This window comes from Crinia signifera, chromosome 1 (genome assembly GCF_055691185.1).
Source record: "Crinia signifera chromosome 1, ASM5569118v1, whole genome shotgun sequence".
Taxonomy (NCBI): Eukaryota; Metazoa; Chordata; class Amphibia; order Anura; family Myobatrachidae; genus Crinia; species Crinia signifera.
Window position 1 is genome coordinate 1932109 of NC_139217.1, and position 16889 is coordinate 1948997.

At 54.3% G+C, this 16889-nt stretch overlaps 1 protein-coding gene across 1 annotated transcript in view; it reads right to left on the reverse strand.

Moving 5' to 3' along the window:
• ALMS1 (ALMS1 centrosome and basal body associated protein) overlaps positions 1-16889 on the reverse strand; it is a 140783-nt gene that overhangs the window by 3756 nt on the left and 120138 nt on the right. Inside the window, exons 15-16 of the mRNA XM_083159976.1 lie at positions 14081-14255; positions 8294-8357 (exon numbers count right to left, since the gene is read on the reverse strand). Coding sequence (XP_083016102.1) covers positions 8294-8357; positions 14081-14255 — 239 coding nt within the window. The remainder of the gene's footprint in view (positions 1-8293; positions 8358-14080; positions 14256-16889) is intronic.

Consider the following 16889-nt stretch of genomic DNA (forward strand, 5'->3'; position numbering starts at 1 on the left):
TTGAATGAGGAGGCATTCGCAAAATACAAAGAATCAAACAAAACTTGTAAAGGGGTAATCAAAGCAGCTAAAAAATTATATGAAGAGTGCATAGCCACTGAAAGCAAAAACAACCCAAAGAAATTTTTTAAATACATAAATAGTAAACGTTTAATTAAGGAAAACATAGGCCCATTAACTGATACTAGTGGAAAAAGTGTTACTGAGGACAAGGGAAAAGCAAAACTGTTAAATGAGTTCTTCTCATCAGTATTTACTAAGGGAGAGCAGACTGTGGAACGAACATTTACCACAAACGGGACAAATAAGCCAGATCTCATTGTGGATTTCACGCCGAAAGAATTAATACTGAGGCTAAGCAAACTCAAAACAAATAAGTCACCAGGGCCAGATGGGATTCATCCGAGGGTATTAATGGAATTAAGGGATGAACTAGCTACCCCCCTACATTATATCTTTAGCAAGTCACTATCGTCAGGTATAGTACCAAAAGATTGGAGAATAGCAGAGGTAGTGCCAATATTCAAAAAAGGAAGATCCCGCTAATTACAGACCCGTTAGTTTAACATCAATTGTGGGTAAACTATTTGAAGGATTTTTAAGGGATAGTATCCAGGAATATTTAGATCATCACCTTCTACTCAGTACTAACCAACATGGGTTCGTGAAAAATCGTTCATGCCAAACTAATCTACTAGGGTTCTATGAAGAGGTTAGCAAAAACCTCGATAATGGAAATGCTGTAGATGTGATTTTCCTAGATTTTGCTAAAGCATTTGATACTGTCCCACACAAGAGATTGATTAATAAAATGGAGAACCTAGGATTGGGTGAAAATATCTGCAGATGGGTAGGGAATTGGCTATGTAATAGAGAACAAAGAGTGGTTGTGAATGGTGCCGTATCAGATATGATACCGGTACTAAGTGGAGTGCCCCAGGGTTCGGTTTTGGGGCCCATTTTGTTTAACATTTTTATTAACGATATTGGGATAGGGTTACTCAGCAATGTATCCATCTTTGCGGACGATACAAAACTTAGCAAAGTCATCAAATCACCAGAAGATGTCACCATGCTTCAAAATGATCTTGCAATTCTAGATGAGTGGGCAAAAAAATGGAAGATGAGGTTCAATGTAGATAAATGTAAGGTTATGCACCTTGGGAGACACAACCAGTGTGCAAGTTACAACCTTAGTGGAGAGGAACTGGGAAATTCCATACTTGAAAAGGATCTAGGAGTCCAAATAGACAGCAATCTAGGATGTAGTGCCCATTGTAATGTAGCTACAAAAAAGGCCAACAAAATTCTGGCATGTATTAAGAGGGGAATGGAAACTAGGGACTCAAGGGTAATTATGCCACTATATAAAGCATTGGTGAGACCTCACCTAGAGTACGGAGTACAGTTCTGGGCCCCACACTATAAAAAGGACATCATAGAATTAGAAAAAGTCCAAAGGCGAGCAACAAAGCTTATTAGGGGAATGGAGAATTTAAGCTACGGGGAGAGATTAAGCAATTTGGGACTATTTACATTAGAAAAGAGACGTTTAAGGGGGGACATGCTCAACATGTACAAGTATATCAAGGGCCAATATAAGGAACTGTCACACACCCTATTTTCTACTAGAAAGGAATCTAGGACGCGAGGGCATGAGTATAGATTAGAAGAAAAAAGATTTCATTCAGCTAGTAGAAAGAATTTCTTTACGGTCAGAACAGTCAAACTCTGGAACTCTCTTCCCAGAGAGGTGGTAACGGCTGGCTCATTAAATGCGTTCAAGGCAAAGTTGGACAAACATTTACTGGAGAAAAACATCCATGGGTACAAATAAGAAATATAATTTGTCTGTAAAATACCAGAACCAACCAAATCAGCAATGGATATCTATACCAGGTTGAACTAGATGGACGCAAGTCTTTTTTCAGCCTTACCTACTATGTAACTATGTAACTATGTATGTACTAGGCCTGGCTCTAGTGTAGGTATGCAGTAAGAGAAAGGGTTCCCGGACTATGGGGGACCTGCGCCGGTTCTGTATGTACTAGGCCTGGCTCTAGCGTAGGTATGCAGTAAGAGAAAGGGTTCCCGGACTATGGGGGACCTGCGCCGGTTCTGTATGTACTAGGCCTGGCTCTAGCGTAGGTATGCAGTAAGAGAAAGGGTTCCCGGACTATGGAGGACCTGCACCGGTTCTGTATGTACTAGGCTCGGCTCCAGTGAAGGTATGTAGTGAGAGACAGGGTTCCCGGACTATAGGGGACCTGCACCAGTTCTGTATGTACTAGGCCTGGCTCTAGTGTAGGTATGCAGTGAGAGACAGGGTTCCCGGACTATGGGGGACCTGCACCGTTTCTGTATGTACTAGGCCTGGCTCTATTGTAGGTATGCAGTGTGAGACAGGGTTCCTGGACTATAGGTGACCTGCACCAGTTCTGTATGTACTAGGCCTGGCTCTAGTGTAGGTATGCAGTGAGAGACAGGGTTCCCGGACTATGGGGGACCTGCACCGTTTCTGTATGTACTAGGCCTGGCTCTATTGTAGGTATGCAGTGTGAGACAGGGTTCCTGGACTATAGGTGACCTGCACCAGTTCTGTATGTACTAGGCCTGGCTCTAGTGTAGGTATGCAGTGAGAGACAGGGTTCCCGGACTATGGGGGACCTGCACCGTTTCTGTATGTACTAGGCCTGGCTCTATTGTAGGTATGCAGTGTGAGACAGAGTTCCTGGACTATAGGGGACCTGCACCAGTTCTGTATGTACTAGGCCCGGCTCTAGTGTAGGTATGTAGTGAGAGACAGGGTTCCCGGACTATAGGGGACCTGCACCAGTTCTGTATGTACTAGGCCCGGCTCTAGTGTAGGTATGTAGTGAGAGAAAGGGTTCCTGGACTATGGAGGACCTGCACCGGTTCTGTATGTACTAGGCCTGGCTCTAGGGTAGGTATGCAGTGAGAGAAAGGGTTCCCGGACTATGTAAGACCTGCACCGGTCCTGTATGTACTAGGCCTGGCTCTAGTGTAGGTATGCAGTGAGAGAAAGGGTTCCCGGACTATGGAGGACCTGCACCGGTTCTGTATGTACTAGGCCCGGCTCTAGTGTAGTTATGCCGTGAGAGAAAGCGTTCCCGGACTATGGGGGACCTGCGCTGGTTCTGTATGTACTAGGATAGGCTCTAGTGTAGTTATGCCATGAGAGAAAGGGTTCCCGGACTATGGAGGACCTGCACCGGTTCTTTATGTACTAGGCCCGGCTCTAGTGTAGTTATGCAGTGAGAGACAGGGTTCCCGGACTATGGAGGACCTGCACCAGTTATGTATGTACTAGGCCCGGCTCTAGTGTAGTTATGCCGTGAGAGAAAGGGTTCCCGGACTATGGGGGACCTGCGCTGGTTCTGTATGTACTAGGCCTGGCTCAAGTGTAGGTATGCAGTAAATGAAAGAAAGGGTCCCGGACTATGGGGGACCTGCGCCGGTTCTGTATGTACTAGGCCTGGCTCTAGTGTAGGTATGCAGTGAAAGAAAGGGTCCCGGACTATGGGGGACCTGCGCTGGTTCTGTGTGTACTAGGCATGGCTCTAGTGTAGGTATGCAGTGAAAGAAAGGGTCCCGGACTATGGGGGACCTGCGTCGGTTCTGTATGTACTAGGCCTGGCTCTAGTGTAGGTATGCAGTGAAAGAAAGGGTTCCCGGACTATGGGGGACCTGCACAGTTTCTGTATGTACTAGGCCTGGCTCTAGTGTAGGTATGTAGTGAGAGAAAAGGTTCCCGGACTATAGGGGTCCTGCATCAGTTCTGTATGTACTAGGCCCGGCTCAAGTGTAGGTATGCAGTGAGACAGGGTTCCCCGACTATGGGGGACCTGCAACGGTTCTGTATGTACTAGGCCTGGCTCTAGTGTAGTTATGCCGTGAGAGAAAGGGTTCCCGTACTATGGGGGACCTGCACCAGTTATGTATGTACTAGGCTTGGCTCTAGTGTAGGTATGCAGTGAGAGACAGCGTTAATGGACTATGTAGGACCTGCACCGGTTCTGTATGTACTAGGCCCGGCTCTAGTGTAGTTATGCCGTGAGAGAAAGGGTTCCCGGACTATGTAGGACCTGCGCCGGTTCTGTATGTACTAGGCCCGGCTCTAGTGTAGTTATGCCGTGAGAGAAAGGGTTCCCGGACTATGGAGGACCTGCACCAGTTATGTATGTACTAGGCCTGGCTCTAGTGTAGGTATGCAGTGAGAGAAAGGGTTCCCGGACTATGGGAGACCTGCACCGTTTCTGTATGTAGTAGGTATGGCTCTAGTGTAGGTATGCAGTGAGAGAAAGGGTTCCCGGACAATGGGGGACCTGCACCAGTTCTGTATGTAATAGACCTGGCTCTAGTGTAGGTATGCAGTGAGAGACAGCGTTCCTGGATTATGTAGGACCTGCACCGGTTCTGTATGTACAAGGCCCGGCTCTAGTGTAGGTATGTAGTGAGCGACAGGGATCCCGGACTATGGGGGACCTGCACCGGTTCTGTATGTACTAGGCCTGGATCTAGTGTAGGTATGCAGTGAGAGAAAGGGTTCCCGGTCTATAAAGGACCTGCACCTGTTCTGTATGTACTAGGCCTGGCTCTAGTGTAGGTATGCAGTGAGAGAAAGGGTTCCCGGACTATGGGAGACCTGCACCGTTTCTGTATGTAGTAGGTATGGCTCTAGTGTAGGTATGCAGGGAGAGAAAGGGTTCCCGGAGTATGGGGGACCCGCACAAGTTCTGTATGTACTAGGCCTGGCTCTAGTGTAGGTATGCAGTGAGAGACAGGGTTCCCGGGCTATGGGGGACCTGCACCGGTTCTGTATGTACTAGGCCTGGCTCTAGTGTAGGTATGCAGTGAGAGAAAGGGTTCCCGGTCTATGGGAGACCTGCACCGTTTCTGTATGTAGTAGGTATGGCTCTAGTGTAGGTATGCAGTGAGAGAAAGGGTTCCCGGACTATGGGGGACCTGCACCGGTTCTGTATGTACTAGGCCTGGCTCTAGTGTAGGTATGCTGTGAGAGAAAGGGTTCCCGGACGATGGGGGTCCTGCATCAGTTCTGTATGTACTAGGCCTGGCTCTAGTGTAGGTATGCATTGAGAGACAGGGTTCCCGGACGATGGGGGTCCTGCATCAGTTCTGTATGTACTAGGCCCGGCTCTAGTGTAGGTATGCAGTGAGAGAAAGGGTTCCCGGACTATGGGGGACCTGCACCAGTTCTGTATGTACTATGCCTGGCTCTAGCGTAGGTACGTAGTGAGAGAAAGGGTTCCCGGACTATGGGGGACCTGCACCGGTTCTGTATGTACTAGGCCTGGCTCTAGTGTAGGTACGTAGTGAGAGAAAGGGTTCGCGGACTATGGAGGACCTGCACCAGTTCTGTATGTACTAAGCCCGGCTCTAGTGTAGGTATGCAGTGAGAGAAAGGGTTCCCGGACTATGGGAGACCTGCACCGTTTCTGTATGTAGTAGGTATGGCTCTAGTCTAGGTATGCAGTGAGAGAAAGGGTTCCCGGACTATGGGGGACCTGCACCGGTTCTGTATGTACTAGGCCTGGCTCTAGTGTAGGTATGCATTGAGAGACAGGGTTCCCGGACGATGGGGGTCCTGCATCAGTTCTGTATGTACTAGGCCCGGCTCTAGTGTAGGTATGCAGTGAGAGAAAGGGTTCCCGGACTATGGGGGACCTGCACCAGTTCTGTATGTACTATGCCTGGCTCTAGCGTAGGTACGTAGTGAGAGAAAGGGTTCCCGGACTATGGGGGACCTGCACCAGTTCTGTATGTACTATGCCTGGCTCTAGCGTAGGTACGTAGTGAGAGAAAGGGTTCCCGGACTATGTAGGACCTGCACCAGTTCTGTATGTACTAGGCCTGGCTCTAGTGTAGGTATGCAGTGAGAGACAGGGTTCCTGGACTATGGGGTCCTGCATCAGTTCTGTATGTACTAGGCCTGGCTCTAGTGTAGGTATGCAGTGAGAGACAGGGTTCCCGGACTATGGGGGTCCTGCATCAGTTCTGTATGTACTAGGCCCTGCTCTAGTGTGGGTATGCAGTGAGAGACAGGGTTCCCGGACTATGGAGTACCTGCACCAGTTCTGTATGTACTAGGCTTGGCTCTAGTGTAGGTATGCAGGGAGAGAAAGGGTTCCCGGACTATGTAGGACCTGCACCGGTTCTGTATGTACTAGGTCTGGCTCTAGTATAGGTATGCAGTGAGAGGAATGGGTTCCCGGACTATGGGGGACCTGCACCGGTTCTGTATGTACTAGGCCTGGCTCTAGTGTAGGTATGTAGTGAGAGACTGGGTTCCCGGACTGTGGGGGACCTGCACCGGTTCTGTATGTACTAGGCCAGGCTATAGCGTAGGTATGCAGTGAGAGACAGGGTTCCCGGACTATAGGGGACCTGCACCAGTTCTGTATGTACTAGGCCTGGCTCTAGTGTAGGTATGCAGTGAGAGACAGCGTTCATGGACTATGGGGGACCTGCACCGTTTTTGTATGTAGTAGGTATGGCTCTAGTGTAGGTATGCAGTGAGAGAAAGGGTTCCCGGACTATGTAGGACCTGCACCAGTTCTGTATGTACTAGGCCTGGCTCTAGTGTAGGTACGTAGTGAGAAAAAGGGTTCCCGGACTATGTAGGACCTGCACCAGTTCTGTATGTACTAGGCCTGGCTCTAGGGTAGGTATGCAGTGAAAGACAGGGTTCCTGGACTATGGGGTCCTGCATCAGTTCTGTATGTACTAGGCCTGGCTCTAGTGTAGGTATGCAGTGAGAGACAGGGTTTCCGGACTATGGGGTCCTGCATCAGTTCTGTATGTACTAGGCCTGGCTCTAGTGTAGGTATGCAGTGAGAAAAATGGTTTGCGGACTATGGGGGACCTGCACCGGTTCTGTATGTACTAGCCCTGGCTCTAGTGTAGGTATGCAGGGAGAGAAAGGGTTCCCGGACTATGTAGGACCAGCACCGTTTCTGTATGTACTAGGCCTGGCTCTAGTGTAGGTATGTAGTGAGAGACAGGGTTCCCGGACTATGGGGGACCTGCACCGGTTCTGTATGTAATAGGCCTGGCTCTAGTGTAGGTATGCAGGGAGAGAAAAAGGGTTCCCGGACTATGTAGGACCTGCGCCGGTTCTGTATGTACTAGGTCTGGCTCTAGTGTAGGTATGCTGTGAGAGAAAGGGTTCCCGGACTATGGGGGACCCACACCGGTTTTGTATGTACTAGGCCTGGCTCTAGTGTAGGTATGTAGTGAGAGACAGGGTTCCCGGACTATGGGGGACCCACACCGGTTTTGTATGTACTAGGCCTGGCTCTAGTGTAGGTATGTAGTGAGAGACAGGGTTCCCGGACTATGGGGGACTTGCACCAGTTCTGTATGTACTAGGCCTGGCTCTAGTGTAGGTATGCTGTGAGAGAAAGGGTTCCCGGACTATGGGGGACCCACACCGGTTTTGTATGTACTAGGCCTGGCTCTAGTGTAGGTATGTAGTGAGAGACAGGGTTCCCGGACAATGGGGGACCTGCACCAGTTCTGTATGTACTAGGCCTGGCTCTGGTGTAGGTATGCTGTGAGAGAAAGGGTTCCCGGACTATGGGGGACCTGCACCGGTTCTGTATGTACTATGCCTGGCTCTAGTGTAGGTATGCAGTGAGAGAAATGGTTCGCGGACTATCGGGGACCGGCACCGATTCTGTATGTACTAGGCCCGGCTCTAGTGTAGGTATGCAGGGAGAGACAGGGTTCCTGGACTATGGAGGAACTGCACCGGTTCTGTATGTACTAGGCCTGGCTCTAGTGTAGGTATGCAGTGAGAGAGACAGTGTTCCCGGGCTATGAGGGTCCTGCATCAGTTCTGTATGTACTAGGCCTGGCTCTAGTGTAGGTATGCAGTGATAGAAATGGTTCCCTGACTATGGGGGACCTGCATCGGTTCTGTATGTACTAGGCCTGGCTCTAGTGTAGGTATGTAGTGAGAGACAGGGTTCCCGGACTATGGGGGACCTGCACCGGTTCTGTATGTACTAGGCCCGGCTCTAGTGTAGGTATGCAGTGAGAGAAAGGGTTCCCGGACTATGAAGGACCTGCACCGGTTCTGTATGTACTAGGCCTGGCTCTAGTGTAGGTATGCAGTAAGAGACAGGGTTCCTGGACTATGGAGGAACTGCATCGGTTCTGTATGTACTAGGCCTGGCTCTAGTGTAGGCATGTACTGGATGGCGGTTTATTTGCCTATAAATGGCATGAAGTCATTATCGTACAGTATTACCTCCTGGACCTCGCAATCATCTCTCTCCTTGGGATGCTGCAGTTCTGCTGGGACCTTTTGGAATCTAAAAGAGAAGAGTTTGAAAGTGGTGTCTGAGCTGTAGGGAACAGGGCTGTCCGGGGTCTCCCGTCTGCGGCAGCTACATGACATCCCTGTATAAGGGAGGTGTCTGAGCTGTAGGGAACGGGGCTGTCCGGGGTCTCCGGTCTGCAGCAGCTACATGACAGCCCTGTATAAGGGAGGTGTCTGAGCTATAGGGAACGGGGCTGTCCGGGGTCTCCCGTCTGCGGCAGCTACATGACAGCCCTGTATAAGGGAGGTGTCTGAGCTGTAGGGAACGTGGCTGTCCGGGGTCTCCCGTCTGCAGCAGCTACATGACAGCCCTGTATAAGGGAGGTGACTGAGCTGTAGGGAACGGGGCTGTCCGGGGTCTCCCGTCTGCAGCAGCTACATGACAGCCCTGTATAAGTGAGGTGTCTGAGCTGTAGGGAACGGGGCTGTCCGGGGTCTCCCGTCTGCGGCAGCTACATGACAGCCCTGTATAAGGGAGGTGTCTGAGCTGTAGGGAACGGGGCTGTCCGGGGTCTCCCGTCTGCGGCAGCTACATGACAGCCCTGTATAAGAGAGGTGTCTGAGCTGTAGGGAAAGGGGCTGTCCGGGGTCTCCCGTCTGCGGCAGCTACATGACAGCCCTGTATAAGAGAGGTAGGGAACGGGGCTGTCCGGGGTCTCCTGTCAGTGGCAGCTACATGGCAGCCCCGTATAAGGGAGGTCTCTGAGCTGTAGGGAACGGGGCTGTCCGGGGTCTCCCGTCTGCGGCAGCTACATGACAGCCCTGTATAAGGGAGGTCTCTGAGCTGTAGGGAACGGGGCTGTCCGGGGTCTCCCGTCTGCGGCAGCTACATGACAGCCCTGTATAAGGGAGGGGTCTGAGCTGTAGGGAACGGGGCTGTCCGGGGTCTCCCGTCTGCGGCATCTACATGACTGCCCTGTATAAGGGAGGTGTCTGAGCTGTAGGGAACGGGGCTGTCCGGGGTCTCCCGTCTGCGGCAGCTACATGACAGCCCTGTATAAGGGAGGTGTCTGAGCTGTAGGGAACGGGGCTGTCCGGGGTCTCCCGTCTGCGGCAGTTACATGGCAGCCCTGTATAAGGGAGGTGTCTGAGCTGTAGGGAACGTGGCTGTCCGGGGTCTCCCGTCTGCGGCATCTACATGACAGCCCTGTATAAGGGAGGTGACTGAGCTGTAGGGAACGTGGCTGTCCGGGGTCTCCCGTCTGTGGCAGCTACATGACAGCCCTGTATAAGAGAGGTGTCTGAGCTGTAGGGAACGGGGCTGTCTGGGGTCTCCCGTCTGCGGCAGCTACATGACAGCCCTGTAAAAGGGAGGTGACTGAGCTGTAGGGAACGGGGCTGTCCGGGGTCTCCCGTCTGCGGCAGCTACATGACAGCTCTGTATAAGGTAGGGGTCTGAGCTGTAGGGAACGGGGCTGTCTGGGATCTCCCGTCTGCGGCAGCTACATGACAGCCCTGTATAAGGGAGGTGTCTGAGCTGTAGGGAACGGGGCTGTCCGGGGTCTCCCGCATGCGGCAGCTACATGACAGCCCTGTATAAGGGAGGTGTCTGAGCTGTAGGGAACGGAGCTGTCCGGGGTCTCCAGTCTGCAGCAGCTACATGACAGCCCTGTATAAGTGAGGTGTCTGAGCTGTAGGGAACGGAGCTGTCTGGGGTCTCCCGTCTGCGGCAGCTACATGACAGCCCTGTATAAGGGAGGTGTCTGAGCTGTAGGGAACGGAGCTGTCCGGGGTCTCCAGTCTGCAGCAGCTACATGACAGCCCTGTATAAGTGAGGTGTCTGAGCTGTAGGGAACGGAGCTGTCCGGGGTCTCCCGTCTGCAGCAGCTACATGAGAGCTCTGTATAAGGGAGGTGTCTGAGCTGTAGGGAACGGGGCTGTCCGGGGTCTCCCGTCTGCAGCAGCTACATGACAGCCCTGTATAAAGGAGGCGTCTGAGCTGTAGGGAACGGGGCTGTCCGGGGTCTCCCGTCTGCGGCAGCTACATGACAGCCCTGTATAAGGGAGGTGACTGAGCTGTAGGGAACGGGGCTGTCCGGGGTCTCCCGTCTGCAGCAGCTACATGACAGCCCTGTATAAGGGAGGCGTCTGAGCTGTAGGGAACGGGGCTGTCCGGGGTCTCCCGTCTGCGGCAGCTACATGACAGCCCTGTATAAGGGAGGTGACTGAGCTGTAGGGAACGGGGCTGTCCGGGGTCTCCCGTCTGCAGCAGCTACATGACAGCCCTGTATAAGGGAGGCGTCTGAGCTGTAGGGAACGGAGCTGTCCGGGGTCTCCCGTCTGCGGCAGCTACATGACAGCCCTGTATAAGGGAGGGGTCTGAGCTGTAGGGAACGGGGCTGTCCGGGGTCTCCGGTCTGCAGCAGCTACATGACAGCCCTGTATAAGGGAGGCGTCTGAGCTGTAGGGAACGTGGCTGTCCGGGGTCTCCCGTCTGCGGCAGATACATGACAGCCCTGTATAAGGGAGGTGTCTGAGCTGTAGGGAACGGGGCTGTCCGGGGTCTCCCGTCTGCAGCAGCTACATGACAGCCCTGTATAAGAGAGGTGTCTGAGCTGTAGGGAAAGGGGCTGTCCGGGGTCTCCCGTCTGCGGCAGCTACATGACAGCCCTGTATAAGGGAGGTGTCTGAGCTGTAGGGAAAGGGGCTGTCCGGGGTCTCCCGTCTGCGGCAGCTACATGACAGCCCTGTATAAGGTAGGGGTCTGAGCTGTAGGGAACGGGGCTGTCCGGGGTCTCCCGTCTGCGGCAGCTACATGACAGCCCTGTATAAGGGAGGTGACTGAGCTGTAGGGAACGGGGCTGTCCGGGGTCTCCCGTCTGCAGCAGATACATGACAGCCCTGTATAAGGGAGGTGACTGAGCTGTAGGGAACGTGGCTGTCCGGGGTCTCCCGTCTGCGGCAGCTACATGACAGCCCTGTATAAGAGAGGTGTCTGAGCTGTAGGGAACGGGGCTGTCCGGGGTCTCCCGTCTGCGGCAGCTACATGACAGCCCTGTATAAGGGAGGGGTCTGAGCTGTAGGGAACGGAGCTGTCCGGGGTCTCCCGTCTGCAGCAGCTACATGAGAGCTCTGTATAAGGTAGGGGTCTGAGCTGTAGGGAACCCCTGCAGCAGCTACATGACAGCCCTGTATAAGGGAGGTGTCTGAGCTGTAGGGAACGGGGCTGTCCGGGGTCTCCCGTCTGCAGCAGCTACATGACAGCCCTGTATAAGGGAGGTGTCTGAGCTGTAGGGAACGGGGCTGTCCGGGGTCTCCCGTCTGCGGCAGCTACATGACAGCCCTGTATAAGAGAGGTGACTGAGCTGTAGGGAACGTGGCTGTCCGGGGTCTCCCGTCTGCGGCAGCTACATGACAGCCCTGTATAAGGGAGGTGACTGAGCTGTAGGGAACGGGGCTGTCCGGGGTCTCCCGTCTGCGGCAGCTACATGACAGCCCTGTATAAGAGAGGTGTCTGAGCTGTAGGGAACGAGGCTGTCCGGGGTTTCCCGTCTGCGGCAGCTACATGACATCATTGTATAAGGGAGGTGTCTGAGCTGTAGGGAACGGGGCTGTCCGGGGTCTCCCGTCTGCGGCATCTACATGACAGCCCTGTATAAGGGAGGCGTCTGAGCTGTAGGGAAGGGGGCTGTCCGGGGTCTCCCGTCTGCGGCAGATACATGACAGCCCTGTATAAGGGAGGTGTCTGAGCTGTAGGGAATGGGGCTGTCCGGGGTCTCTAGTCTGCGGCAGCTACATGACAGCCCTGTATAAGGAAGGTGTCTGAGCTGTGGGGAACGTGGCTGTCCGGGGTCTCCCGTCTGCGGCAGCTACATGACAGCCCTGTATAAGGGAGGTGTCTGAGCTGTTGGGAACGGGGCTGTCCGGGGTCTCCCGTCTGCGGCATCTACATGACAGCCCTGTATAAGGGAGGCGTCTGAGCTGTAAAGAACGGGGCTGTCCGGGGTCTCCCGTCTGCGGCATCTACATGACAGCCCTGTATAAGGGAGGCGTCTGAGCTGTAGGGAAGGGGGCTGTCCGGGGTCTCCCGTCTGCGGCAGCTACATGACAGCCCTGTATAAGGGAGGTCTCTGAGCTGTAGGGAACGGGGCTGTCCGGGGTCTCCCGTCTGCGGCAGCTACATGACAGCCCTGTATAAGGGAGGTGTCTGAGCTGTAGGGAACGTGGCTGTCCGGGGTCTCCCGTCTGCGGCAGCTACATGACAGCCCTGTATAAGGGAGGTGTCTGAGCTGTAGGAACGGGGCTGTCCGGGGTCTCCCGTCTGCGGCAGCTACATGACAGCCCTGTATAAGAGAGGTGTCTGAGCTGTAGGGAACGGGGCTGTCTGGGGTCTCCCGTCTGCGGCAGCTACATGACAGCCCTGTATAAGGGAGGTCTCTGAGCTGTAGGGAACGGGGCTGTCCGGGGTCTCCCGTCTGCGGCAGCTACATGACAGCCCTGTATAAGGGAGGTGTCTGAGCTGTAGGGAACGTGGCTGTCCGGGGTCTCCCGTCTGCGGCAGCTACATGACAGCCCTGTATAAGGGAGGTGTCTGAGCTGTAGGGAACGGGGCTGTCCGGGGTCTCCCGTCTGCGGCAGCTACATGACAGCCCTGTATAAGGGAGGTGACTGAGCTGTAGGGAACGGGGCTGTCCGGGGTCTCCGTCTGCGGCAGCTACATGACAGCCCTGTATAAGAGAGGTGTCTGAGCTGTAGGGAACGAGGCTGTCCGGGGTTTCCCGTCTGCGGCAGCTACATGACATCATTGTATAAGGGAGGTGTCTGAGCTGTAGGGAACGGGGCTGTCCGGGGTCTCCCGTCTGCGGCATCTACATGACAGCCCTGTATAAGGGAGGCGTCTGAGCTGTAGGGAAGGGGGCTGTCCGGGGTCTCCCGTCTGCGGCAGATACATGACAGCCCTGTATAAGGGAGGTGTCTGAGCTGTAGGGAATGGGGCTGTCCGGGGTCTCTAGTCTGCGGCAGCTACATGACAGCCCTGTATAAGGAAGGTGTCTGAACTGTGGGGAACGTGGCTGTCCGGGGTCTCCCGTCTGCGGCAGCTACATGACAGCCCTGTATAAGGGAGGTGTCTGAGCTGTAGGGAACGGGGCTGTCCGGGGTCTCCCGTCTGCGGCAGCTACATGACAGCCCTGTATAAGGGAGGTCTCTGAGCTGTAGGGAACGGGGCTGTCCGGGGTCTCCCGTCTGCGGCAGCTACATGACAGCCCTGTATAAGGGAGGTGTCTGAGCTGTAGGGAACGTAGCTGTCCGGGGTCTCCCGTCTGCGGCAGCTACATGACAGCCCTGTATAAGGGAGGTGTCTGAGCTGTAGGGAACGGGGCTGTCCGGGGTCTCCCGTCTGCGGCAGCTACATGACAGCCCTGTATAAGAGAGGTGTCTGAGCTGTAGGGAACGGGGCTGTCCGGGGTCTCCCGTCTGCGGCAGCTACATGACAGCCCTGTATAAGGAAGGTGTCTGAGCTGTGGGGAACGTGGCTGTCCGGGGTCTCCCGTCTGCGGCAGCTACATGACAGCCCTGTATAAGGGAGGTCTCTGAGCTGTAGGGAACGGGGCTGTCCGGGGTCTCCCGTCTGCGGCAGCTACATGACAGCCCTGTATAAGGGAGGTGTCTGAGCTGTAGGGAACGGGGCTGTCCGGGGTCTCCCGTCTGCGGCAGCTACATGACAGCCCTGTATAAGGAAGCTTCGCATTGACATTTACATGACATCATAGTTACCTGGATAGGGATTCTGGAGCATGGAGACTCCGCCTCTTGCCGGCTGGTTGAAGAGCTCCTCCCGCTCACTCTGGAACATTTGCTGCAACTTCCGCTCTTTGGAGAGAAGCCGCAAACGCTTCACTCGCTCCCCGGAACGGAAGATGAAATCTGGCCGGTGAGTCTTCAGAGATTCCTACCACATAGAACAACGGCATTACCACTGACAACGTCTCATTACACTGTGTACGGCCTAATGACAAGATGATTAATCCTAAGCACCGGTACAGAGGATAACATAGCACACTCCAGGAAATCATGGTTTGTGACACACACACACACACGTACACACACCTCAAATGCGCTTCAAAATGAAACAATATTAGATGTGAATAGGGCAGCTGATCAGACACCGTTTCCTGTTGGTATGGAAACAAACAGATATTATGACCAAGGGAAGATGGCGCCCAAAATTGAACAAGATTTGAAGACTAACAGTTAATATGGAATCAACCAGCGTGACTGGAAGCGAGTAATGACCGAGAGACGCAGATCCTGCGCAGAGTGGGTGCAGCATGACTGGAAGCGAGTAATGACCGAGAGACGCAGATCCTGTGCAGAGCGGGTGCAGTGTGACTGGAAGCGAGTAATGACCGAGAGACGCAGATCCTGTGCAGAGCGGGTGCAGCATGACTGGAAGTGAGTAATGCCTGTGAGACGCAGATCCTGTGCAGAGAGAGCGCAGCGTGACTGGAAGCGAGTAATGCCCGAGAGACTCAGATCCTGTGCAGAGAGAGCGCAGCGTGACTGGAAGCGAGTAATGCCCGAGAGACGCAGATCCTGCGCAGAGTGGGTGCAGCGTGACTGGAAGCGAGTAATGCCCGTGAGACGCAGATCCTGTGAAGTTAGGGTGCAGCGTGACTGGAAGCGAGTAATGACCGAGAGACTCAGATCCTGCGCAGAGTGGGTGCAGCGTGACTGGAAGTGAGTAATGCCAGAGAGACGCAGATCCTGTGCAGAGCGGGTGCAGCGTGACTGGAAGCGAGTAATGCCCTTGAGACGCAGATCCTGTGCAGAGAGAGCGCAGCGTGACTGGAATCGAGTAATGCCCGAGAGACGCAGATCCTGCGCAGAGTGGGTGCAGCGTGACTGGAAGCAAGTAATGCCCGTGAGACTCAGATCCTGCGCAGAGTGGGTGCAGCGTGACGAAGTGAGTAATGCCCGTGAGACGCAGATCCTGTGCAGAGCGGGTGCAGCGTGACTGGAAGCGAGTAATGCCCGTGAGATGCAGATCCTGTGCAGAGAGAGCGCAGCGTGACTGGAAGCGAGTAATGCCCGAGAGACGCAGATCCTGCGCAGAGTGGGTGCAGCGTGACTGGAAGCAAGTAATGCCCGTGAGATGCAGATCCTGTGCAGAGAGAGCGCAGCGTGACTGGAAGTGAGTAATGCCCGTGAGACTCAGATCCTGTGCAGAGCGGGTGCAGCGTGACTGGAAGCGAGTAATGCCAGAGAGACGCAGATCCTGCGCAGAGAGGGTGCAGCGTGACTGGAAGTGAGTAATGCCCGAGAGACGCAGATCCTGCGCAGAGTGGGTGCAGCGTGACTGGAAGCGAGTAATGCCCGAGAGATGCAGATCCTGTGCAGAGCGGGTGCAGCGTGACTGGAAGCGAGTAATGCCCGAGAGATGCAGATCCTGTGCAGAGCGGGTGCAGCGTGACTGGAAGCGAATAATGCCCGTGAGACGCAGATCCTGTGCAGAGAGAGCGCAGCGTGACTGGAAGCGAGTAATGCCCGTGAGACGCAGATCCTGTGCAGAGAGAGCGCAGCGTGACTGGAAGCGAGTAATGCCCGAGAGACGCAGATCCTGCGCAGAGTGGGTGCAGCGTGACTGGAAGCGAGTAATGCCCGTGAGACTCAGATCCTGTGCAGAGCGGGTGCAGCGTGACTGAAAGCGAGTAATGCCAGAGAGACGCAGATCCTGCGCAGAGAGGGTGCAGCGTGACTGGAAGTGAGTAATGCCCGAGAGACGCAGATCCTGTGCAGTGAGGGTGCAGCGTGACTGGAAGCGAGTAATGCCCGAGAGACGCAGATCCTGCGCAGTGAGGGTGCAGCCTGACTGGAAGCGAGTAATGCCCGAGAGACTCAGATCCTGTGCAGAGTGGGTGCAGCGTGACTGGAAGCGAGTAATGCCCGTGAGACGCAGATCCTGTGCAGAGTGGGTGCAGCGTGACTGAAAGCGAGTAATGCCATAGAGACTCAGATCCTGCACAGTGAGGGTGCAGCGTGACCGGAAGTGAGTAATGCCCGAGAGACTCAGATCCTGCGCAGAGAGGGTGCAGCGTGACTGGAAGTGAGTAATGCCCGAGAGACTCAGATCCTGCGCAGAGAGGGTGCAGCGTGACTGGAAGTGAGTAATGCCCGAGAGATGCAGATCCTGTGCAGAGAGGGTGCAGCGTGACCGGAAGTGAGTAATGCCCGAGAGACTCAGATCCTGCGCAGAGAGGGTGCAGCGTGACTGAAAGTGAGTAATGCCCGAGAGACTCAGATCCTGCGCAGAGAGGGTGCAGCGTGACTGGAAGTGAGTAATGCCCGAGAGACTCAGATCCTGCGCAGTGAGGGTGCAGTGTGACCGGAAGTGAGTAATGCCCGAGAGACTCAGATCCTGCGCAGTGAGGGTGCAGTGTGACTGGAAGCGAGTAATACCCGAGAGACTTAGATCCTGTGCAGAGTGACTGGAAGCAAGTAACGCCCGAGAGAGACATCCTGTGCAGAGCGGGAGCAGCGTGACTGGAAGCGAGTAACGCCCGAGAGAGACAGATCCTGCGCAGAG